Below are 26360 nucleotides of genomic sequence, written 5' to 3'. Positions count from 1 at the left end.
TAGGCTTGTCCCCTTTATTTAGCATCCTTCATTCATGCAGAGCCTCGTTGCCAGAATATTAGTTCTCCCTTAGCTTGAGTTTCAGTTTCCCAGGAGCGGACTCAACCCTCCAAGTTTCAGTAGTTACTGGTCCTTTTATTCTGGATGCGTGGGTCCCTTTCTGCAGTTCTCACAGCTGTTTCAGTAGTCAGTAAAACAAGGTACAGTCCCTCACATCGGGGATTCAGTGATTCTTCCCTCCCATGGCTGCTTGTTGAAACACTTTCTTTTTTATCTTCTGACAAGTTAAATAACAGTTATCTAATTTGCTTTGCCGTATGGCCCTTTCCAGGTTCCTGTAGCAGGATTCATCTGATAGCCACGGCTACATTCACATTTGTAGCCACATTTCAGGTTGATACAGATTTGACTACAGATACCAGGGTTTTGGCATTCATCAATACCTCCACAGTTTCTCTTGTTTACAAACTCAAACTCAGCTAGACAGTCACATTCATTTATGTTGCATTCCTTCAGGGGCTCATCACCCCAGTCCTTGCAGTCTCTCTGCTGGTTACACACTTTATTGATATCTATGCATTCTCCACTTCTGCACTTGAATTTGCCAGGTCCAGAGCACTGAATAACATTGTTTCATCAGTGCCATCCAGACAGTCTCTCAGACCACTGCACTGCCTACTCCTATGGACACAGTTCCCATCTTCACATCTGAACTGGTCTGGCCTGCAGGTCCAGGAAGGGCAGTTAATTTCATCACTTCCATCCTTACAATAAGGATCTCTGTCACATCGCCACTTCTTGTAGATACATTCTTGTAGATACAAGTCACATTGTCGGGCAAAGGTGAGCAGCAGGCAGAGCGCTCCGCACCATCACCTGTGTCACTTATACTACTCCTATTACCCATGCTGTTAGTGTCAGTGGCATCCTCCTTTTCTTTTTGCCACTGACCATTCACCACAAATGGATGAGACACATGATTACTAGTTAGGAAAGAGAGTGTAACGTCTGCTATACGGCTGCAGGCAGTGCCAGCTGCAACCTTAGGTTTGTGAAAGAGCCTGCCGGTGGTCATTTGGCAGTGTAATCTGCGTCTCTGCACTCCTGCCCTGCAATAGAGCTAAGTCGTCATTAGTAATGGTTATAACATCAATCTGGGGACTAATAGTCCTTTTTGCATTGCAAGATAAACCTTTTATAAAAAGAATGCTAGAGTGAAGCAGCACAGCCGCTGCTGCCGCTGCCTCCATGGTTACATCAGACAGGCTGCAGGGTCCTGATGTCCGCCCCTCTGCTCTGCGCCGACTCGCCTCACGGTGAGAGTCGACTGCCGGTGTCCACTGACGCCTCTGATCTCCCGTAGCAACTCGATCTCGGATGTTCCGCAATTACTTCAATTTCCCCGCGTTTTGCAGCTTCTGTCAGGTCTATTCTTTGTCTCTCAGAGCCGTCTGTGGCTCTGCAGCGTCCCAGGGCTCTCTCCGTCCAGCGGTACTCCCTCCGTAGTTTCTCTGGTCTCCCAGTGCCGCTCCAGTCTCTCGGCGCCGCTCCGGTCTCTCGGCCTGTTCAGGTCTCAGCGAGTCCAGGTCTCGGCCTGTGCGGGCCTCATATGTTGCAGGAAGCACAGCCGAAAGCACCAGTAGAGTCAGATCATGCTCCTGCCTTTTTCTTGTCACAGTCAAAACATTTAAGAGCAAAAATAGGATACACGAGATACACAAGATACACCGGGCCCATATATTAGGCACCACCACTCAAACTTGGATAAAACAGCACTTCTTTTCAGTCTGTCAAGCACTTCGTTCATCTCTGCCCACTCCCCTTGCAGAGAGTACAGAACCACGGATCGGAACTCTGCACTCGCTTTGCAGCAACGCTGCGTCTCACTCACACAGCACAATCGCACACGGAGGCCTCCAGCACATCTCATTCATACCACAGGAATATAACTTAGAGTGATAACCAACCAAATAAGTATTGTCTCTGACTGTGTTCTTCGTGAAGTGACTTGTAACACTTTGTTTCAAACCCTTACACTTACACAAATACTTTCAACACAAAATACGTACAATATGCAAATATTACAATATACAAAATTTCAACACAAAATACAACACAAAATACATACATAAAAACACATACAATTATTAACACTCCAGTTAGTATCCCTCCAGCAGCCGAAAACATACCGTTTGTCTGCAGTTTCAGGAGATCTTTGCTCCTGCGGTGAGCAGCTGAGAGTGGAGTCCCCTCCGAGCAAAACGCTCAGGGTGCACCTAGGGGTGTCCACGCTGCAGCCGATCCCACAGCCGAGCAGAGTGTCTCCTGCCTGGCTCACCAAAATGACTCACAGAAAGCTGACTCCACAATCCGTAAGATTGTAAAGTAGGTATGTTTACTCAGTTCCATGCAGCACGGGGCGGGTAGTCCCACCAAAGTCGTACACGCCTAACATGGCAAATTGCTTTAGTAAAGAGTTACATATACATAAACATTCCTATACATATACATATTCCTAACCTGTCCCTTTGTGAACAGTCCTCCTTATCTCAGACCCCTTGATTAAAATCTGAACCATGAGGTTGTTTTTGATCTGGTTCTCGGGGTCCGAGAGGCTCCTGTTATCTGGTGGTATAAGTGCAGCACAGGCACAAATGCAGCACATACTCATTCTTAATCAATTGCTCTCTAATTTCTAATTCCATTGTTTCAGCTTGCTCTTTTCCGGATCCACAGCTATTCTACTATTAATGTTTAAAGCCTGACAGACCCCGTCCTCCGTGGATCAAAATACATGGGGTCTTAAGGGTTCTTTTGGTCATTCTATCATATAATACTGGATCATTTTCAATTTACTCTTTAATTTTCTGGGGCCCCTATTGTTCCAATTTCTAATCATTATTCATAATGGACTTTTTGGTCATATATCTGGTAATTTGCTCCCTTTCTGGTCCTTGGTCTTCGATTTTATCTGACCCATCCGGGAATTTTACTAGTGGCAATTCCCACAGCCCTTGGTTGCCCCCAGTAAGAGTGTCTTGCAGGGGGTTTAGGACCTATCACCCACCCACGTATCACTCCATTCACCAGCCCAGCCCCCCCCGACAGGAGATTAGAACTGGTGAGAAAACAAAAAGACCTCCACGCTGACTTTAGAAGTCTGTTACACTCTCACACACAAACACGGGCAACCGTACCTTTACCCAACCGGACGGTATCTTACGAATCAGTCGTCTTCGTCCAGAGTCCAACCGGACGGTATCCACAAGCGTCTTCGTCTGGGATCGAACCAGACGGTATCCAAACGACTGTCGTCTTCATCCGGTTCGATTCCGGACACCGGAATCCAACCGAACGGTATCCAAACGACCCTGTCGTCTTCGTCCGGATCTTCGCGCGCAGAATTACGGGCACAAAAACACAGCCGGCAAGGGAGCTCAAAAAAAAATCAAATTCTTTGCTTACCTTTATTCAGGTTCAGAATGGCATTAGTCCCGATCTGAGTCAAACAGGAGCCACCAAATGGTGGGGCGCCCCTCCTAGATTAAATCAGAATTCAGGAACTATAGCCATCCCGGACGAGCCCCCAAATTGTTATAAATGGCTCAGGATTCAAATTAGGATTAAATAAAAAAATAGGATTTATTGAAAGAATATAAAGGAATAGAGGTAAGCAAACAGCGCTGGGTGCACCGGGAGTCTCCGCTCCACCAGGACGCACACCAGTTACATCAAGCAGCTGATTTTTATGCTCCTAGACTAATACATATTCATTACTACTTCTAAAAAAATAGATTATTAAAATTAGCTTCCGGGGTGCAGTCCCTCCTACTGGAGCATGCGCGGTCTCCTCTGGGGTCTCTTCTGGGGGTCTCTAGGGGTCTTCCATGCTGAAGGCTCGCAGTCTTCCTCTTCCCCTTTGTACTTACTGGGCACCATCCCAAGTTTACAGAACACCTTCTTCAAAACACCTTCTTCAAATCTTGTCTCCCAGCCGCTTTTCAGCTTCTTTCTCGGCCCCCCCCTAACCAGATACCAAAGATCCACATAGTATCCCATAACAGTCACTAGTTGTTATCAGTTGTTCTGAAACTCCCAGACACACGGGTAATTAAAACATTCTTCCCCAGCCATTCACAGACACATCTATAGCAGTGTTAGAAATAGAAGTCCGGAATAACAAAAGCAAACAGGTTCATAAATTTAAGAAGTGATAAATTGGCTAGAATGAGGAATGAGGGGGAGACTGGGACACACTGCAGCTGTGGTTCAAGCATTGAATTGCCAGTGCAGGGCCCAGAGGCAGACAGGATTCAAACATTTCAAACAGAATTGTTCTTTATGGACACGAATTGTTAAAACATTCCTCACACTACTATTAACGTATGCCATGTCTGTCTTTGATTTTGGACTCAAATCAACTTGGGAAGACAGCATCCAAAATCTAAGTCCTTCCAGCTGCCAGTAATTTCATATGAAGTATATTAGTGTGGTGTTGAAAAGCACTTGCCAGCAGTGCTGAAGGACAATGGCTGGAGCACAGACCTAAAGCACGGGCTGCTTGGAGAGGAGCTGAGCTTGAAGGCCAGCTTGAAAATGACTGTCCCCTCCCCTTGGGTGCTGTATGAACGTAGAGTAACACAACCTTTGCTACAAAGAACGAGGTGTCTCAACGTTTCCCATACTGATATTACCCAAAATAGCCACTGCTGCTTATCTGTTTCCTTGTATTTCACGTGTGAGGTGAGGTTGAGACTTCAAGACAGAGTGCTACTTAGTTAAATCTTCATCATGGAAGATGCTTGGTGGTATTTGAACCAAAAACGTACTTTTTAAAAGCATTGCCACAGGATTTATGAGCTTTGAGTTGTAAGAGGAATGCCTGCCTCCTCCTGCCAGTTAGAGAAATGTGCTCTGAACTGAGCTATCAAATATCCTTCAACTTAATCTGTTTCTCTGGAATTCTTTCCAACTTTTCCCAAGAAGTTGAAGAAAATTACTAAATGCTCTGATTTAGATTCTTGTCATGGGATTGCTTTTTTTGATTTTTTTTTTTTTTTGGGGGGGAATAGTTGGAAAATTGCTGCTTTCCAATAATTGTTCTCGCTCTTTGTTTCTTAGTGGTTTGGCAGTAGGCAGTTGCTGGCTAATTGTACAAGCTGTTTGTTCCTTTGCTGTCACACTGGATGGAGGTTAGAAATTGGACAGCAGATGATCCATCTGTACCGCTCTGCGGTTGCTGTGGAGAAGTATCCGCTCCCCTGTGTGAAAAGTAGATTTTGGGGAACATCTGTAGATGTTTTCAAGTCTTCAGCTGAGTGCTTTGGTGGGAAGGGAAATGGCTTTGACTAAACTGGCAGCAAGAACGAGCTAATACTGATATCTGAGAAACCAGGCATAGCTGACGCTTCACCAGTTACAGCAAGGTTTGGCAATTTATGACAAGTGTGTGTCACCCCATGCGATGCTTGGAAGGGTTTGTGTTTACAATGCTGCTGCTAATAACATTTATTAAAAAAAAAAAAATCCAAGCCTCAGCTTGAAGATCAGTGCTTCTTTTTAAAGAAAATGTATGTTATTCTGTCTTAATTTGCTAACTCTTGCAAGAGCTCTCTTCAAAGTGCTTTTATAATTGATACTCTAAAATGTTTTGATTGGCTTTTCTCTCCAATAACCAGAGTTCTTGAAAAGACAGAAGAAAAAGGAATAATGCTCAATGTGTTTTGCTTACTAGCCCTAAAGGGTGATGTGGGAAACAAGGAAGATCACTTTGTTTCTGTGACAGAATGGGGAACCAAAAAATGGCTAGATAAGGAGATAAGGAGTGATGCTGGCGTCTTGCAGCTCAAAAAAACTCAGTTCCATGGAAGATACATACCACTGTATGGCAACATGGGGGAAAGTAAGAACTAAATTGCTCTTTTTTTCTCAAATGGAGAATTGAGAGGAAAAAAAATTGACTTTAATACATCAAAAATGTGTTCTTGAGGCCATAGGCACTCACTGCAGCTTACAGGTTTGAACAGTATTTTTTATCTTCTGATCAGAGCACACTTCTTAAAAAATAAGAAAATAAAGAAGAACAAAGAAGGAGGTGACTTCTTGGGGAGTTTGGGTGGATCATTGGCAGAGGAGAAAGTAAAATCTAAATCTCCTCAATCTCAATTTGGTGCTCCCTGTACCTTTTCTAAGGTACCTTACCACGTGTGTTGTATGTCCGACCACCTGGCGGTGCCTTGCAGGAGCTGGTGAGCAGAACCTGATACAACAATATTACTGCTTCTCCGAGGAATGTAGGCTGTACGAGCTGCTGTGATTAATTTGTGCCATCCAGTTAGGAATCGGCTATATCGGTAGCATCCCTTGCTGCTGCTTTGGCTGCTCTTCGGAATGAGGCGAATGCCTTCTGTGCTGTGAAGGAGGAGCTGGAGGGCTTGGCTGCGACGCTTGGCTTTTGGTATTGAAATATAGCTGATGTGAAGAGGAAGCTGGGCCTCGAGTCTTAATTACTACATAAAAATCGCACAGCAGTATGTTAAAAACGAGCTTCATAAGAAAAATAATCTCCTATATTTCATTTTAACATGGACTTTTTAAAACACTTCTAATGGTTTATTAAAGATGCTGCTGTCAGAAGGTTGGCGATTTCTACTGTTGAAGTCAAATGTTTTGCCAAAACTCCCTCTCAACAATGAAAATCCCTCTGAGCCGTCACTGACCTCTCTCCTCCTCTTTACATAAAGAATTGTTCTCTCAAATACTTTTTTTCCCAAGAAACAATTTTTATTACAAATGCATGTCATAATTACATTTAAAGTTTTAAAAGGCTAAAATTAATGGTTTTTTTTTTAAGTTTTATTATAAACTTTCTATTGACTTTTTTTTGCAGAGTGTATGCAATTTATGAAATTTATGATGTAGATAGTTTAACACAGTTAATAGTATAATGGATTTGCTGGAGTGGCTAAGGAAGAACAGCCCAAACATTGAAACTGCGAATTTGTCCTGATGGCTTACGTTTGGCACAAAACCTGCTTATCAGTTGCACTGGCCATACAGCTGGGCTTGCACAGATTTAATTCTCAATTGCTCGAATACATTCAGCAGGTTTTGTAACAGCTTAGTGTGTCAAAGTGGTATTTAACAGGTACCTACATGAATCATTGCCAAATGATAATTTGCATCACTGTTGTAAGATATTTTTTTTATTCTTCTCCATGCCTATGCAGCAAGATGTAATAGAAGGTTATCTGGGACTTTGAGGTGTTGCTGTCACTATAAGCTGATATGTCCTGTAATGTGAGGAGGCCAAAAATTCTATTTTTTCTTATAAATTTGCTAAATTACAACTCTGCAGGGGTGAAAAAAACAGAGACAATGCATGGAGAAACAAGTTTCACCCCCAAAAGTCTGAACTTCATTGGATTGGGACTTCTATTTCCTCAGTAAAAGCAGAGCTGCTTATAGGGATGGCTTTTATGACTAGGGGGAGACAAGTTAGAGCTTGGTTTGAGGAATCAATCGTCCTGCTTTCATGAACGTCATCTTTGTTCTTGGTGGGTGTTCTGCTCAAGCCTGACCAAATCACGAGGTGTTTAAGTTTTATTCTGCCCATGCTCAAGATGTTATTGGAGTTTGACATAAATTAGCAGAAGGTACACAAGTATATCGTTGCCAGATGTGGAGGTTACTGGATGTAGTATCTGCAAACAAACTAGCTGCTTGGCTCCACGTGTTTTCTGTGGAGACTTTCAGGATGATGATGTCCAGCTCTGTCCTTGTACCTCCCTCCTCATTTGCTGTCTGAGTGGCTGTTCTCTTTGTCCTCGAGCCAGCTGGATAATTTTTGGGCTCTGCTTCAAGCCAAGTTGTATATCTGTAGATCTTCATGTAGCTCAGCGTGGAGCTCTTGCTGAAGCTTGATCCTGGGTTAAGATGGGAGTTGTAATTAAGAAAAGGCTGAATGCTGATTTTTGGCTTTCTTCACTTTGGTAAGAACTGCAGGGCAGTACCTGTTGAACGAGCTTGTTGGCACTGAGGACCTGGCACTGGTGCTGTAATGATTTTGGGAAACCTAAACCTGCCTAGTTCTAGCCCATAGACTAAATGTCCATTTCCCTTTGGAATAGGTCTTCTGATTCAGCTTTTTTTTTTTTAAAAAAAAGATATGTTTATATGAGTTGTGTTACTTGGACACTGGTGTACAACGCATGCTGAAGCATCTTTAAGCGAGGGTGATTGGGCGAGTTGCTCCAGATGCCATTCTGATCTTCACTACAACACTCTAGGTGCTGAAATGCAACGTGAATAGGATGGGATTTGGGAGCCTCTGTTTCTCCTTTGACCTCCTATGTTATCAGCAAGGGGTTGTCTTCATTTCCATGTGGAAATGAGTAGCTACTTTGGATAGGAAAAGTGGTAGAAATCTGCCCTTTGAATGGAAGCAACAACTGGTAATCACAATTAGATAGAAGCACTGACTTTGTGGTAGGGGTGCTGGGTTTCGATTTGTTTTAAAATGTAAGGAATCAGATACTCAAAATGCATACTAATTGAATATTTAGCTTGTGATATCATATGCTTAAAAGTCACAGCAAGCATCAGATGAAGATTATCAATACAGCTGTCATACAGCCCCGCAGAGGTCATGAACTCTTCCATGTGAGCTCCTTTCCCTGCTGAGAATGTAAGTCCCTGGCTGCTTTCCACCTCTGTGTCCACCACAGAGTTTTGGTGATATGAAGAAATCATGATATGAAAATGTCATAAGGATGATCTTCAGTTTTCCTTGCATTTTGCGGTATTTTGGGCCTTATTTATAGGAGTGTTGAATATTCATAAGAGCAGCTGAAGTTATATTTTCGAAGCACAGCTTCAGTTGAAGTTGTGCTAAAAGTATTGACTAAAAAACTAGACACTGCCTGAAATCCCACAGCCAAAAGTAGCGGGCATTTACTTCACGCTTTGGGATTTCGTTGTGTAGTCTTCCATGCTGTGGTCAGATCTGCATAAACATGTCTGGGGAGATGTAAGGCTTTGTATTCAGCGTAGGACGCAGATGTAAGTATTTAATGGGCTGTAGGGTGAGGGCAAAGACTTGGCAGTTGTCCATTTGCTGAACGAAGCAGAAACCCTGCTGGTGGAGAACAGAACAGAGCAGCAGAGTGTTGCCAGAAGCAGGTACGTGTAAAGGCTGACCTGGAGGTGTGTAGCTTTCAGCTTCTCCTCCTTGCTGTGGTCATCGTAGGAGCCAGGTGATGACTTTTCTTCCCCAGGTCTTGCTGCCCTGCTTTTAGGGGTAATCTCAGAAAGAGGGGCATCGTGAGGCACCAAACTGATCCGGATGCAGCCAACACACTGATTTCTGGGTGGTGTAAATCTGCCTCTTCTCCTTGCTTGTGTTCTGTATTTATCCCCATTTTCTTCTGTCTTCCTCCCTGTCCAAGTCTGTCAGGAGTGCCAGTTCTTGAGGTCAGGAACACGGTTGCGCTGCAGCACACGTAGCATCATTTCTGTATAAATATTAAAAACAAACGTCAGTACTGAGTTCAGAGTCAATTACTTTGGCTCTATTTTTTCTTTCTTGCTCTCTCCTTAAAACGTCAGTTTGTTCCTTTTTCTCAGGGGCTCATTAAACCTGACTGTTTTGTATGAACCTTTTCAACTAAATCCAGAGGCTCATCCCAAGCCATAAATCTGTTTCATTTGCATCATTACGTATAATGGAGAGAAAACAGGTCAAGTTATGCCCTGACAGGATATTTTCCCTTTCATTTAGGATTTTTCAGATACCGTTAAAAGCATAATGTAAATGTGGGAGTACAAGAATGGATGGCTAAGTGTGTGTAATGGTTTTTAGGGAACCTGCTCCTGGTTTTAACAGCCTTGTGTTCCCAGCTTCTTTCCCTGCTAACTCTTAATAGTTTTAGAGTCGTATGGAAAAAGGGGAGTTCTTGAATTTACAAACAGGGCATCTGTGAAACTGTTAATGAGTTCTGCAGGTAGCTGGTGTTAATTAATTCCTACTTGAAACACGTACATGGTTGTGCACTGTCACACCTGTACCTGTTCCTGCTTGAAGCCTGGCATGGAACTGAAGGGCTGGGCCGGCTGCGTTAGGGTGCCAGCGGTGTTCCCTGTGTGGCTGAGGCACCAGTGTTAGCCCTGCTGTCACAAACATAAAAATAGTGTCACTGTTGGGCCCTGTGGAATTCAGATTAAGTGCATATTTCACTTAAATGACATCAAACAGGCTAAAAGTGGTGTGCTGAGGGCTAGCCAAGCGTGCTGCATGTGGGAATGAGCTTACAGGCCAAAGCAGTGCTCCCCAAGGTCCTGCTTGGGATGCTGCTCTTAGACACCAAGTTGTTAAGCAGTTTTCTAGCAAGGAGAAAATCAGTGGTGTGGGAAATACTCCTTTCTAAATAAAGGAATTCATCCAGCTTTTTGTAGCTTGGGCCAGTTTTGGTAGCAGCTGCTATATTTCAGGAAATTATTTCTTTGTCGTGTGTTCTTACTGTTAAATGTTGTTCAAGGCCACGCTCAGAATAATTCTCTTTACTCCTCGGTTTGGTGTTTTTAATTCTGCTTTTTGCTTTCAGTACCCTAGTGCCTTCAAATAAGTAATATGCAGGAGACTTTGTATATTCTGCAATAAATGCCCTGAAGGGAGGAGGAATTTCAGCATCCACTCGACTGTAGAGGAAGGCAGCGCAGCATGCACCACATCTGCTTGTATACTGCTGGAGTGTGCTGCCTTGGGCCTTGCTTCTGCCTAGGCTGTGGAAGTGGTCTGCCAGTGATGTGTGTATGTGATATGCATTTCCAAGTTCTGCTAATTTAAAAAAACACACACAAAAAAAGGGAACAAAAAAACCCACCCTACAAATCCGTATCTCTGCATTACTGGGAGAGTATAAGTGATTCCATGGTTGAGAGAAGGCTGGCTTGGTATACAGAAAACCTGCAGGAAAATATTTAGAAGTTACAGCTTCTTTTTTTGGTACATGCACAGGCTGCCTGTAAAGGTTTGATGAACCTTTTCTTCTTCATAGCTCATGGGAGGATTGGCTTGTGTTTTATGGAGTGGTGGCTCTTAGGAGAAGCTCTGAAGGTGATGTGGTGTGACAAGAGCCACTGGAGAGCTGGAAGTTCTGCAGATTGCTAATAGTTGATAGATATTTTTGTAAATTTTTAATACACAAGTGTGAGAGAATTTGTTTTTCTCTTTTATACAGGTCAACTTCGTAGTGTGCCAACTGTTTGCCTTGCTCGCGGCTATTTGGTTTCGAACATACCTTCATTCAAGCAAAACTAGTCCGTTTATAAGGCACGTTGTTGCAACCCTTTTGGGCCTTTATCTTGCACTTTTTTGTTTTGGATGGTAAGTTGCACTTCATTTCACTTCTCAGGGATTTGTAATTTTATCGTTTCTTGGGTGCATCTTTCATATGAAGAATTGTATTACCTGTGGTTTTTTAGCTGCTGCAAATGTCCAGAAAGAGGCTTAAGTTCTGTGATGCAGTGCACGAGTTTTGAAAGACCTTCCATTTGTGAGCTGATAACTAACATAATCTCTTCCTGGGGTTTTGGGTGGATGGGACAGGTGCAGTTTGTTTAATTTTTAGCAGTTTTTCTGTAAACTTGCTTGAAAAGTATTTTCTTGAGGCATTGCACAATGTGATGGCTAAAAATTTCTCTTAAATATGCGCTGCATGAGCTAACTCACTGTGTCCTTTTCTGAATATTGAATATAATCTGACTTTTTGTAGGAAAAGTAACCAGAAATGCAGAAAATCTTCTGTGATTGCTGCTTCCATATTTTGATCTTTGTGCAGCATAGCAAGACAGAATGATGGTAGGGTTTATAAAGAGGATACTTCTGGCTTAGTAATATTTTCTCTTCAAAATTAGGAAATGGCTTGTATCTTCCCAAATAGTTTTAAGATAAATTAAGAACCAGTTTAGTTCTATGCATGGTAAACAAATTGCTCTCTTAAGTGTATAGAGAGCTTAAATTTATACCAGCTTCTGTAAAATGCTGCTGAACTATGGGAATTAATTCTTTCCCTCAAGCTGGAGTGCAGGTGGGAAGATGCATACAGCATGTGCACGTGTGGCTGTGCACGCACCATGTGTGCATAAATCTGGAATTCCAAACCACAGGTTTGGCCTCTACATTGGCACGTTGCAGAGACTTCCCCACATTAGTTTGTAGATACTACTTTTAAATTTTGGAAAACAAAAATCAGTAACTTTTATTCTTTGGATTTACATACGCAGTTTACTTGTTTGTAGAATTGCATAACTCCCATGCACGTATTAAACTTTTGGTTCTTTTATTCTGCTTTGAGACAGTGATCTGATGTCAAAGACTTACAGCCCTTAGCAGGAAATGAGAAGAAGGATACAGGAGACGTGCTAATGTGTGTGGCTTTCATGAGAGCCATGTAAGCTTTAGAAGCTCGTTCTGTATCCATTGCTTTGGAAACAGAAATCATTAACTGCAGCTTGGAATTAACTGCTACCAAATATTCGTAACTCAAGTTGTGGATGGGAGGCTCGAGAAAGAAAGAAAGAACCTTCAATCCCAACAGACATAAATAAAGATTATGGAAGACTCTCATTGGCAGTATGCCCTAAAAAAGAAACAAGAAAAGTCTTATACCATGGTAGAGATCCAGGTTATTCTAGTTTGCTCTGTATCATACTTAAAGCAATTATTTTGGCTATGAACTTGTATTTTACTAAATGCTTTTTTCTTATAATCTTGGAATGAAAGGCTTTTTAAAAAGGCAGAATATAACATAGTTTAAGTGAGATATTAAAAGTACTTATTCTTTAAAAGGTTGGTATTTGTTTCACCTCTACCAATTCTTTATTTCCCAGTGTATATTGTGCAATGTTTTTTGAGGTTTTTATGTTTTGTTTTTTTTGTAATGCTTGTGATGGTGATGTCGGACAGGAAGAATTTAGGTAGTTATAACTTAGATGAGACTCGCTATTAGTGAATCATGACAGCAAGTGCAGACTGGATCTTATTTTCCATAAAAAGTCATAATTTTCAAGGCCAGTTAATACTGAAGTGGGTTGTCGTCCCTCAGTTCATCATGCTTAGACTTCGTAGGATTGTAGTTGGATAGAACTGGTTGAATTGCTTTGAAGACATTTCCATGTGAATGGATGAGGAGTAAAGTTAGGAAATGGCTGATGAGCTGAAAAAAAAATCCCACAGTGTCAGTATAACAGAATATTAGCTGCTTTTTAGGATGCTTTTCATGGGGAAAATTTCCCAAACCAGATCAGTATGTCACTTGAGCACACAGAAATATGTTACGGAGGCACCTGAAGTGAGGGAGAATCAGCTTACTGAGGACTGTGTTCCTTCATCACTGGCAATGGCTTGCCACAAGTGCTCTGCTAGCTTCTTTAAAATCAATATATGAAAAATCATATTTAAATATAATTAAATATATATAAAAACATAATATAAATATAAAAATATAGTGAAGAGGTACAAAACAAGTGATATTGTTGGCCTTATTTGAGATCTGTTGTGGCAAATAGGTAAAAAGATACAAAACATTCATGTTATTTATACATGAAACAATGCCAGATGAAAGTATTACAAGACCTAGTCTTTGTATTTTTAGGGATTATTAACGTTTAATGTATTCTTGTTTATCAGCTGGAAAACGCTAGCTAAGTCTGTAGTCTTTGTTCATCCATGCTGTGCTAAAGGGGGAAGCTGTCAACTGAAGGGAGGCTTGCAGAAAACCTAAACAGAACTTTCTTTGGAAGAAGTGATTTAGATTTTGACAAGTCTTTTTAATTTTACATTAAATAAATAAATGCATGTGGTTTATTGTCATTAATGGAAATGCATTAATTATTTTTTTTTCTTCCTAGGTATGCCTTACATTTTGTTATACAAAGTGGAATTTCCTACTATATCATGATCATAATAGGAGTGGAAAACATGCACAAGTAAGTACCCATTCTTTTCAAAAAAGAAAAAAACTTTTAAAGAATGTTACTGTTAAGTTTTCTTCTAAACGTGTATATGTGCTGTGCTTCTGGTTGTACTGGAACATTCAGGTCTTACAGTGTTTGAATTCTGCTAACTGTGGTTTTGTTTCTAGGAGGAAAATGGTTCGTCTGGGTATTTTTGCCTCCTTTTATAACATCTAAAGCTTGCTACAATTGACAGTATCCCCACTGAGACTTCCCTTGTGTTCTTAGCACCTGATTTTTTTGCCATTACTTAATAATTCTAAGTGTCTCACAAATATGAGTTAACTGTCCAAATGAGACTTGATAACATCCAGTGCTAGTAGAAGGAAGATGTCTGAAGGCAAGAAAATTTGCATGAGATTTTGTTAAGGTACTATGTGTTTGCCCTCCTCTCTTTCCTTTGTTTTGTAAGAAAAACGCAGTGTGAATGCTGTCTTAAGTTAAAAATATTGTCATAAAGTTACATTTATAGGACATTATTGGAGGTTTGTATGAATACGTTGGTTAGATTAGCAGTATCTGAATCTACCTGGAACAGAACTTTTTAAAAATTAGTCTTAAACCCAGGAAATGCATGCCTGTTATTACTGTATGCATATGTTTTAATATTCCGCTAGTCTGGAGATCAGAACCAAATTAGGTTCCCACTGAGTTAATTCCTGCATAAATGTTTAGCAAATCAGCAAATCCGTGCTTGAACAGGTTCCTGACATGTAGGAAGCTGTCAGGAAAGATGCTGGTAAAAGAACCAAGAAGGAAAATTGCCTTACACAGAAATTGCAAAGCCAGGGTGGCCTTTGTTTGTGATCCTGTCTGTCAGAACACTCTGCTTCTTTGTCCTGTTACTGAACATAAGTTTATCATGGTTTTTGAAATATACACTGTTAGGTTCATATTTTCAGGGTTGTCTTCAGAAGTTGACATCCAAACAACTACAGATGTGAGAAAACACTAGTTGATCGGATGGCCAGTTCATTTCCTACTAGTTGCTTTGGTAAGAAGTTGCTCAGAAGCAACTATTGGTATTGATTTGTCGTCCGAAATAGAAGAAAGTCAGAATATTAAGCCATATAGCTTCTAATTGAAAGAAACTATGAATACAGTTAAGTGTTGCAAAGGAGGTCCCAGGCAGGTCTGTTTGGGGCTTTGTTGTGACAAATTACGTATGCTTCTTGTTGAAAGCAATCTCATGGTCATGGCTAGTAAGGAGAGGCAGGTGGGCATGCGTGTGTTTAATGTTCCTGTGTTGGAACATGGGACCAACTAGCTCTTGATTCAACCCAAATGGTTCAACTCCATGGCCTGATCTGCTGAAATGATTGTGCTCTGCACAGCTCAGTATATGTTCTCTGTTATTCCTTGCTGCTGCTCATTTGAGGGTAAATTCTAGATTTGCTTACCAGGCTTCTGTTGCTGTATCGCAGTGTGAGTTAATTGGATAAAACTGGGAATCTTCTCTTTTAGTGGAGGGAAAAAATGTAACAAATAGAGCAATTTTAGTTACAAAGCAGTTATTTCAAGTTGATTGCATCCCATGTTACAAGTAGGTTAAAATGAGCTCTACTCCTAAGAATGGTAAGGAAAACAAGTAACTTCTGAAGCAAATAATTTCTTGTGCTTTATGCTGACTAGAGAAATAGGCTTCATTTGAACTGCTATATTTTCGTTTCAACTAAATATCCAATGAACATCTTTTACCAACCTTATTTTAATGATGCTATCTAATGAAAAATAAAAAGGATAACACTTATACTGCATAGCTACGCAAAATAAAATATGAAGAGTGATCAGTAAGTCTAGAAATAACACTTGGAGTGCAAGATTGAGAGTATTAAAGTCATTAAAAACAGGTGTTGAAACTAAACTTGAAATATAGTTAGCTTGATGTCTAGTATTTTTTTATAAGCCCATTCATAGTTAGGCCTTTCAGCTGATTTCTGCTGATACAGCAGAGTGAAGAGAAATTTTAAACATCTGGGAGTGTGGAAACACAATAGTTCTGCTGGCTATTTTCTGGCAGCAGTAGAAAAATTCGACTTCAGCTTCCTGGATTCAAAAAACATATTGATGGTCATGCTGCTAAATAAATAGGACATAGAAGTAGGGCCAGGAAGCGAGCTTGAGTGCTGGGCTGTGGGCAGTACCCATTTGGTACAGCTGTGGCCTCCATCAGCTAGCACTAGGGCAATGCTTGGATGCTGTCTAGGAAGCTCCTAGAGCTGCTCTTAGGAGGTAACAAAAAAGACTGTTCAAAGTTCTTTCCCTTGATTGCCACAGTATCCCAGGACAAGTAATATTTTGTGGTATCTCTACATGCCTGTGTCTTCTTGCTGTGAATATGTTACTCTAACAGCTTTCCAGGACTCACTCTGGTTCTTCAGTCCTGAGGCCAGGTGGTATGGCTCATGTCCTGCTGGTATGTGTGTATTTATCCAGCTATTCACATTACCTGTTCATATATGCCTACTTATTTCAAGTTTGGGGATTTATTGCATAGGTGGTAGAAGGGCCCAGCCACTGCTGGCAGTCCTAGTCAGAGGTTACCTTTGTTCATAACCTTCTTAAACTTAGACCATAAAATATCAAATACCTGTACATAACGTAAATATGGATTCAGATGATTTTATATTGAAAAAGCACTTTCATATTGTACTAAATATTTTCCTTTGATTTATCCAAATTAAATAAATGAAATAAGGTTCCTTCTTTCCCTACCTGCTGTCCTGCAGATGAGTATATGGATTGGGAAAACCATTATCCTTGTCCATGGGGGAAGGTGTGGGGGAGTTAAAAAATAAATAAAAAAACACAAAGAAGAAAGGAAACCTTGCCTTTGTGTTAGCAACTTTGGGGATAAGGCTAATGAGTTGAAGGAGATCTGAGACTTGGATTTGTCATCTTTATACATCAGTCTTAGTTAAAAGAGCATACTCCTGCAAAAGGGGGAAGAGTGACATTAGCTTTCCTGAGCAGCTCAAAAGCTCTTATTTTTGTATTTGTGACTGAGCTGTGTTAATATTTACTTCTGGTGCTTTCATGACTCAGTTGTGAAAATGCAAGATTTGTTTAACAAGGTCTCAATTGCAATAAGTTTGCATTTGGTAACTGATACGGTGCTGATGTTTTTTCCTTATAAATTTTTGTTTAATTCTGTGATTGTGAAACTGCGACTTCTCATAGGAGACAAAAGCCCAAATGTCAGAGGGCTTTTCCTTAAAGCATCTGGCTACTGCTGGCTCAGAGTTATGTAAGCAGATCTTGCACAGGTGACTTGATGACAAGCTTTTTAAGGCTTCTAGGCAACTGTTTCTCTTCTGACCTAATTGTTCATTTTATGGTTGGTAAATAATGTCCCTTGGCCTGTGCAGAAAGGAAAGTCAATTATAGGGCTCACAGTTGCCTCACTGAAGTCTGGAGTTTTCTCAGTCACTTCACTGATAAGACTGAAGTCCCAGCTGCGTCTGTGCAGAAAGTAAATCTGTTCATTTAACATCAGTCCTGTCAAACCTTGTAAATCTGCCAATGTAAAACCAAGCAATGGGTGTGCTATTGGTGGCTGAGATGTTCTGCATTACACTCGCAGTTGCAGGATGATAGTTTTCTTGATCCAGAAGTCTAGCATGGAACTACTGAAACTTCGGTAGGTAAATTCTGGCTTTAGAAAACAAAATTCACTAAGCTGTTGTCTGTCATATGTAAGGTGTAAAAAGAAAATGAATGAAGGACCTGGAAACTACTGGTGGTAAATATTTAATGACTTGAGTATGTGTGTGCATAGAACTGCTATTTTTTATAGATACTTCTGGTTTTCCAGAGTTTTTTTGTAAAAGTTTTGGACATTTGACTGGTTGTTCCGTAGAACACTTCTGTACATCTCTTTATGAAATATTCTCCTATCAGAATTATGTATAATACTTCTTATATGTCACTTCTGTAGAATACTAGTGATTACTTATTGGAAAGCTATTTTTAAAAGGGGATTTAATCTATTTTAGTTGTTTCTTAGTTCTCTTTTTAGCAGTTAAAGAAGAGAAGCCACCACAGTCACATTGTTTTCGACTAACTTCAGTAGGTTAAAGTCATTCAAATACTTTGTAGAAGTTGAAGTACTAGTTGCTGGTTGAGGACTGGCATTGTGAGCTCCTAATGTTTTGCCAGAGATACTATCTGTAAACATTGCGGTGAAGGGATTACAAATACAGTCAGTGTCCACCAGAGAAATGCAAATAAGAAAACCTAATGATAATAAGGATGTCTTGCAGAAATCTGTCTCCTTAATATGGAGACTATGATGGAGAAAAACGAGTGTGGTGATTTGAAGGTCTATGAAGACAATGTGTGATATAGATAAAGAATTATTTTTTTTGTCTTCAGAAGAGGATCTGATGAAGCATCTAAAATCAGTCATCACCAAATCAACAGAGTGAAATAACGACCTAATAATGAAGGATTTGAATAAGAAATGCTATCAATTTCTAGTAATAACTTTCAGCAAAACTAGGATTGGAAGCCTGCCAGTATAATTACATTTCTTTGAAGGCATGAGGGCATCCAGAGAACTGTAAGCTATCCGGCATAACTTCTCAGTTAAAGTTTGTAATTTATTTATGTAACTTGAGTAAAATGTCTGCTACATAGGTAGCTGCCAAAGGACAGTGGCCATAGCAGTAAAAATACCTGGATTCAGAACTCATTGGAGTATTAGCAGCTGCAAGCTGTTCTGCATATACAAACAAAATTTTTGTTTCTGTTTCTACAGTTCTTGTATCATTCAGCCAAAGATAAATTCAAGATGGGTGTGGTGCTGGGAATATCAGATCTACAGGTTTAAGGTTCTGCAACCTTAAAGAAAAAGCAAAGAAAAAGCAAGCCCTGTTTTGTCACTGAGCAAATTTTGTTGCCTTATCAGATGGATGCTGTATGCAAAACAAACAAAAAGAACCCCCAAAATTCTATTCTTAGGAAATGTGTATTTGATTAAAAAGCAATTTAAAACTAATTTCTGCATAGATGAGAATCATATACATCTGAAACTGCGTAACTTCTACAGTATGCATAGCAGCTTCATCCTCCCCTATTAGAAATAACTTCCAAGGCTGATCAATGACTGTATTTAGGAGAATATTTCAATGGTTATCAACTAACAAGACTAAGTTTTCAATTTAGAAGGGGTGTGTGGTTTTTCACTATGAAAAGGGATTGTACTTGTTGATGTCTATATAGGGATTAATGGCTGTTATATGTAACTGCTTCAGCATAAGCAGTGTTGTAGCTAAAACACCTAATGCAAATCTCAAATATATAAAAAGCTCATCCTTTTTTGTTTTCCATAAGCAGCAGTGAGATTACTTGCAGAACTTTGTCCTGTTCTAGTAACCATGATTAAGAAATGATTTGGAAAAACTGAATCGCATGGAAAGAGCCATAGCAGTGATTTTGGGGATTGAACCCTATCAGGTCCTGTTTATTCAAGTTCTTTGGAGGACTACAAGAAGAACAGAACTTTCATAAAGGAGATAAAATGGAGAGAAATTTTCTTTTAACAAAGCATTATGGAAAGTGAGTTAAAGGTACTGGAAACAAGATTCCCATTTTAGGAAAGTAGCTGGAGACTAATCTTTGCTATTAGAAATGCTAACAGACTTCTGTGCAGGAGGGTGCTTCACCTCACTTGTTGAATCGGTTAGCATGTTTTTTTAATTGGAAAGCGTATGGTCTGGTTCCTAGATAGTCTTCCTAGTTATACGAAGTCTTTTATATGAAATCTCAAAGACTTGTTTGTTTGGAGAAGTGAGTACTACTTCATTTTCTGCAAGAATGGAGCTTAACTCTGTATGTGTATACTGAAAAGGTAAAAACAGAGTTAAAATACAAGTAACAGAGATAACTGAAGGTTATGACTTGAAATAGGGTCTGTTTTTGTTAACCTTATTCTAAAGAAGTTCTGTTCTGAACTGCCAAGTTACTTCATTATGTGGTTAGATCAGATGACCAGCTTGAGACTGTCTTGAGACTGTCTGGGGTTAGAACTTGGATGGGGCACGTCCTGTAGTTCTTTCAAGTTGAATAGCTGCTTCCCACATGCTCTCTGCATCTCTTCTACAACAAATTACTCACCAAAACAACTAACAGTTTAAAACTGACCAAGTTTTAAAAAACAACAGCAACAACAGAACTGCTAACAAAGCAAACCCTGTATCCCTCTTTACTTTTGTGGAGCTTGAAAATCATGATTATTAGTACCAGGGGGTTTGTTGCATGGGAGTGTGCGTGAAACCAGTGGCTAGCAACAGGCAGCGTTTCTCTGTACGCTGAAGATTTGGCCATTACAAAAACAGCCTTGTAAATAGATGGCTGCCTTCAATGACTTGAAGTGAGCACTTGTCGAAGTAAATAGCAGTGAAGGAATTTCCTAGTAATCCTTGTGAATTTTTTTTGAAAGCGTTTGTTTTAAATAGCTGCTACAAGCTCATCCACTTCAATAACTTCCTGTAACTCTCCTGGCTGTGTTTTGGTAGAACTTAATGAGTTACTTAAAACAATAAAGGTGTAAGTTGAAAGCATCTTGATATAATATCCTTCTTAAAACTGAAGTGTTTGAATGGAAAGGCCTCTGCTGATCATGTTTGTGATTACAGAAATTAACATTAGAACTGGAATTGTTATCTGTAATGTGTGTGAATCTTTCATTTAATTTTAGATTACTAAATACATTTAGTTTTCTTTTTCCCCTGATGTTTATGTAGGACGAGGTAGAAGGAAGGACAGAAATCTGCAGCTTTGTGATGCTTGGCACTTAAAATAGGCTGGTAAAGATGACCAACTACAAAGCAATATGAATAATTTTTCAAGTCTTGTGTTACATTCAGTTGCATTGGTACAGAAGAGACAGGCTATCTCAGCACAACTACAACAAATTCTTATAGTATATTTTTTACTTCCAGGAAGAAGAGTATAAGTTAGTGTTTTAAATTTCCTACCTTTTTTTTTTTTTGTGACTTCATTGCTAATGTCCTTCAAGGAAAGGAGTTCTCAGAAGAGCAAGCATGTTAACAGTGTTGCTGGAATGTAAAACCTCCATCACACTTGAGGCAACTTGGGTAAAAAACTTCTGGATTTCTGCTTCATGAAGTAGCTATAGATCAAGTATTGATGTTTAGTTGAAAGAGTTCTCTTCCCCAAACTAAATTGATAGGTAGGTTTTTTCACTCTGTCATTTCTATAGGCAGAGAGAAGAGAGTCTTTCCCTGGAAGCAGTAACGTAAAATGGCTGGGTGCGTGAGGAATCTGTTGGTACTGAGTAGCAGTTGCTTTTTGGCTTTCATAGATCTCAATTTTTTTGGTAATCTTTGTGCTTGAAGTGAAGCTGGGCACAATTAATCAAGCAAAAGAGAATTGGTGGTGTGTGTAAAGTCATGTTTTCTGGGCAGCACATTTGTCTGATAATCCTTGAAAGCTGTAGCATTTATATAGATACTTCTTCAAGGCACATTACTCTGCCTGTCAGGCTGCCAAGCAACTTGACTGCTAGCAAATGAGCTCTGAGTCATGGTATCATTGCTGCATGGTTTATTACCTCAACAAACTATCGTTGTCAAATAAATCAGGCTCCCTACAAAATGAAATGGCAGAATAAATTGTACCTAGAAGAGTTCAGTGAAAGCTGTGTTCGTCTTCAGCTTCTGGCAAAGACAGCTGCTAATAAGAGTTGATTAAAAATTCTGGTGGTATGGCATTGACTGAACTGAGCCAGTTGCGCCTGTGATAGAGAGCTTATATGCAAGGATTCTGCATCTTGCAGCCAACTTTTTTCCCTCTAAATGCGTGCTTTTGCATACTTTATTCTTTGAAATGTCTTGTATTTAAGACAGGCTTGACTTGAGTAATAATGGCAAGTTCAGCAAACAATCATTTCATTGTCCAGAATGGAACTATTGGCTGTAAATTATGCAAGTCCATTTCGCCTGCAGAACTGCAAGTGGTGGTGTACGAAGGGCCTGGGCTGGAGCTGAAAGATGGTGAAGAGATGAAAGAGGATGGCCTTATACAGGTGCACATTGTTTTAAAGCAAACCAACAAGCAAACTGAAAAACCTGCTTGTATACCATTTTAAGGGAAACAGGATGTAAATTTAAAGGACTGATGTTAAAAAAAAAAAAATAAAATGTGAACTGCATTTTAAAATCCGTTAACATAATAAATTTCATGTAGTATCTTTATTAAAAATGCTAATGAACTTCTAAAGCTGATCAGTTTTGCAGGTAAAATGCCTTTACTGGAAATATGCGAGGCCATAACATCATCACATAGCTAAGTTTGCAAGTGTTTCCTAGTCCAGCCCTTCCTGCTTAGAGCAGGATCAACAACAGCAGGTTGTTCTGTGAAACTGAAGCTGTCCTTAATCTGAACACGATCCTGGATGGTTCCAGTTGTCATAAGCATGCCAGCCATTTCCTTTTGGTGTCTCGCTTCAATGGCTGTTACAGCTTAACATTTCTTTGAGGTGACTTCATGCGGTGCAGCTTTCTGATCTGGGCTAACTACAAAAGCTTTACTTTTATTCTTTAATTTTCCCCTGTTCCATGATAGCCCAGTATTGTCAAGTTTCCTTGAAATTGAACAGATTTAGTGTTGTTAAATCAAGTGTACTGGGATCCTTTCAATTAACGTGAAATGAAACAACTGGGATGATAATTTTGGTATGAGGAGACCATGTTAAGCAACAAATAGTAACTAACTTCCTGTCCTTCTTTCTGAGGAAAAATAATACCAATAATAAAAATGGGTGGGGGAGAAACAAGAGAAAATATGTCTTGCATCTTTAAGTTAGTAGAAACAGGTGGAATCCAGGCTGGGTAATAAAGATATCAGAGGCAGTATTTGATATTTCAAGTTGTTTTTACTTTCAATTTGCTTTTCAATTGCATTTGAAGACAAATCTGTTTTCAGCGTACAAACAAGAAATTCCTTTTCTTCTATGCCATGAAATGATGTGTAAGGGATTTACTTCTCAGTATGGTTGGATTGCCTGGAGATTTTAGCAGGGTAATTGTGCAAAAAAAAAAAAAAAAAGTCATATTTCCTTGTAGATAGGCTGGCATAATTTTTAGCTGGCAAACCTACAGTTTTGATGGTAAATTTCCAACTCTGCTGTTTGAAAGTTGCACTTCATTATGTTTTAAGAGAAGTGGATAATAAGAAAATAAATCATAAAGATGGGTGTCACAGACAGCCATTCAATCTGACCTGAGTGTGATGGAGTTTTCCATGTCCTACTTCCAAACAGATTTTGACTATATGGTACTGAAGCAGTTTTTCCTCTGTCTTTTAAGAACATGCAAGTACTGTGAACAATGTAGCATGGTGTTCATCTTCAAAGCTGGAAATGAAATGTGAAATACTTAATATAGACAAGTGCTGAGCAGTTTGCAGTCATTACTAATCACAGGCACAACAGGAACTGTGAAGTCAGTAGGCTTGCGAAAGGAGGCTCTGGATATTTCGGTGCATGATTAGAGTGAGTAATGTATTTTATTAAGAGATCATCTCATGGAAATACACAATGCATACAAGTAATGCATAACTTTAAATAAGCAACGGCCGTGTAAATGGCTGTGTTTTTCTTGGTATTCTGATCTTTTTGGGAGTGTCTGTGATGGTTTTAAGTTGTGCTGCTCTGGAAAACTGTTCAGTACATGTTGGAGGTACGTTCTTTAGGCACAGGACACTTATTACACAAATGTCATGTCTTAAGGCAGTTGTTTTTTTTAGTTGATGACTACATGAGTTTGGGAAGATTCGCTTTGGAAATTCATGTAAGCAATATGACTGATTTACGAGGAATTGTCTATACAGCAAATTATTACTAGATTATATGGAACAAAATTAGAACTGGTCTGTGTGAATGTAATGCAGTAGGAATGGGACTGAAGGAGCTTTGTAGAAGAACGGAAGGGCCGTCCTGCTGAGCTGCTGTCGGACCTTCATCAGAAGTCGGGTTTCTTCATTGTTCCTGGCTGCTGGAGAGCAGAAGGATGGATGTTACTGTTTTATGTGAGTGTCTGATGTGACAACATTTACACCCAGGCAGGATATCTGCAAACTGAAATATCGAAGCCTTTTTAATCCTTTCAAAAGGGTGTGAAAGCAAAACCTGGATCCATAGGTGGCTTCTGAAAAGCAGGTTGACAAAAAGCTTTATTCTGATCTTGCTTTGCTATAAAATGTGTGTCTTTTAGGAGCCAGTTTGTTTCTCTGGCACTTTTCCATGCTTCATGTTTGGGCAATTAGTGTCTGTGAGACAATTCATCTAAACAGTAGAGAGATCTGAAAGGAGTCTAAGGTACCTAGAAACAGATTGAGTTTAGTTTGAATAGCAACACACTGCTGACACAATATGTAATTACTCAATGCATTTTTCAAAGATCCTGCAAGGGCCTTCCCTTTGCAGTGTAGAAGTGCAAGTACCTCAGGACTATGAAATGATTTCTGCACCTAAATGCTATTCTCATGTAAATGAGAAATAAGGTATAAAGGACAAAATCAGGCATTTAGAATGTGCGCGGAAATTGGATGCTGTCACTGTCCAGTTTTTTTGGTAGGTTATCAACCTTTTGCTGTTAGTAGGAACAAGGTATTTTAACAGCTAATAATGCATGTGATGTTTTCTAAACTTGGTAAAATGGGCAATATAAAAATAATGTAGTGTTGTCTAATACATCCATTCCTGACTAGCATTGCCTGCTTGTGTTTATAAGCAAAATCAGTGAAGCAAAATAATTCTTTCTGCATGTTCTGCAAGATGCCAACTCTTCTATCTTCCACAACAGGCATTAACTATATATGACTAGGGTCATCATGCTGAGGGATTCTTGGAAATTTGTTCTTTGGGTCAGCACTGGGTACTAGTTGTTTAATGTATCTTTTATCAGAACGGTCACTGGGTGCTGTGTACTTGTGTACATTGTGAAATGAAGCCATTATCTGATGATCCATGGTGTATTTCTCCATTATTTTACAATCACAATTTGTTTTGATGTCTTTCTTTTTCTCATGCTAAGAGTGAAAATGTCAACAATCAATGAATTGTTCCCATGTCTTAATTACTCTTTCTCTTTTGCCGTCTACAAACACCCAGGGATTTTGTGGCAGAACGTCTGGTTTATTCTTGATGGCCCTGCTTCAGCTGCCATGTTGCAGGACGCTAACAGTGATGACATTTGTTTGAAATGGCATTTGATCAAGTGCCTGAGCAGGTGCCTGACCAACCTGTGTAGGTCACTTTCCTTTGCTCTCCTTGGGAGGGAAAATTCTTGCAATGTTTGTGTCCTGGTGTGCAAACGTGATTAAGAATGGTAGTACATGTATGTAGTGATTAATAGGTAACTGCTGCAACTCGGGGTTGATTTGGCAGCTGAGTGAAGATGGAGTGCAACAGGAGGAGACCAAACGACCCAAACACAATAATTAGTATTTGAATTCTGGACTTTGTGTATTTATTGTTTTCCTGACCCGTTCGTCTCTTATCTTTGGGTACTCAGCCTTTGTCGTTGGGTAACTTCAGCAGACAATCCTTGAACTGTCCGTGTGGTCAGTTAAGGATTTGCTGTCATGGGAAATCTTTTGCAAGGGAAAACATTGATCAGATTTGCCAGAGAAATTCAGAGCATGCCATCTCTTAGAGGGAGCCTGAAGGATTCCAGTGTGGGACGCCTGCCAGATGGACAGTGGTTGCTGGATGCTTTAGATGCCAAGCATCTCAGGAGGCAGAGGCAAAAAAATGAATGATAGTCTCAATAGAAGGCAAAAAGCTCTCATTAAAGGCTCAACACTGATCCTTCTCCTGCAGCAAATGGTGGCTTTGTCTTCTCTGCCAGCATCTTATTTTGATGGCCAAATTTTGGGCTTGGAGTTCAAGGAATGACTCACAGGAGCAAGTCTTAGTTTTCTGATGCTCACCTGAAGGAATCTGTTTTGTTAATTGTAACAGGCTGAGAAGTCTTCACAGCATCTCAGAATGGTTTAGACTGGAAGAGACCTCTGGAGGCATCTGGTCCAGCCCCTGCTCAAGCAGAGAGACTGAGAGCAGGGTGCCCAGGACCACGTCCGTGTGGCTTTTGAAGATCTCCAAGGAGGGAGACTCCACTGCCTTTGTGGGCAGCCTGTGCCAGTGCTCCAGCATCTGCACAATAAGAGGTGGCTTCCTAGTGTTCAGTTAGCATCTTCTGTTTGCTAGTGTGTGCCCATTGCACCTTGTCCTGTCACTGAACATCACTAAAAAGAGCCTGACTGTCATCTTCCTACCCTTCTCTCAGGTATTTACAGACAAAGGGGGATCCTTGAACTTT

The 26360-nt window shown here is 40.1% G+C and overlaps 1 protein-coding gene across 1 annotated transcript in view; it reads left to right on the top strand.

Moving 5' to 3' along the window:
• Positions 1-26360, top strand: part of MBOAT2 (membrane bound O-acyltransferase domain containing 2) — a 97992-nt gene that overhangs the window by 10473 nt on the left and 61159 nt on the right. Inside the window, exons 2-3 of the mRNA XM_032185588.1 lie at positions 11238-11383; positions 13909-13986. Coding sequence (XP_032041479.1) covers positions 11238-11383; positions 13909-13986 — 224 coding nt within the window. The remainder of the gene's footprint in view (positions 1-11237; positions 11384-13908; positions 13987-26360) is intronic.

The sequence above is a fragment of the Aythya fuligula genome, chromosome 3 (assembly GCF_009819795.1).
Source record: "Aythya fuligula isolate bAytFul2 chromosome 3, bAytFul2.pri, whole genome shotgun sequence".
Lineage (NCBI taxonomy): Eukaryota > Metazoa > Chordata > Aves > Anseriformes > Anatidae > Aythya > Aythya fuligula.
Note: the sequence above shows the minus strand (reverse complement) of the source record. Positions and strands in the feature narration are given on the sequence as shown.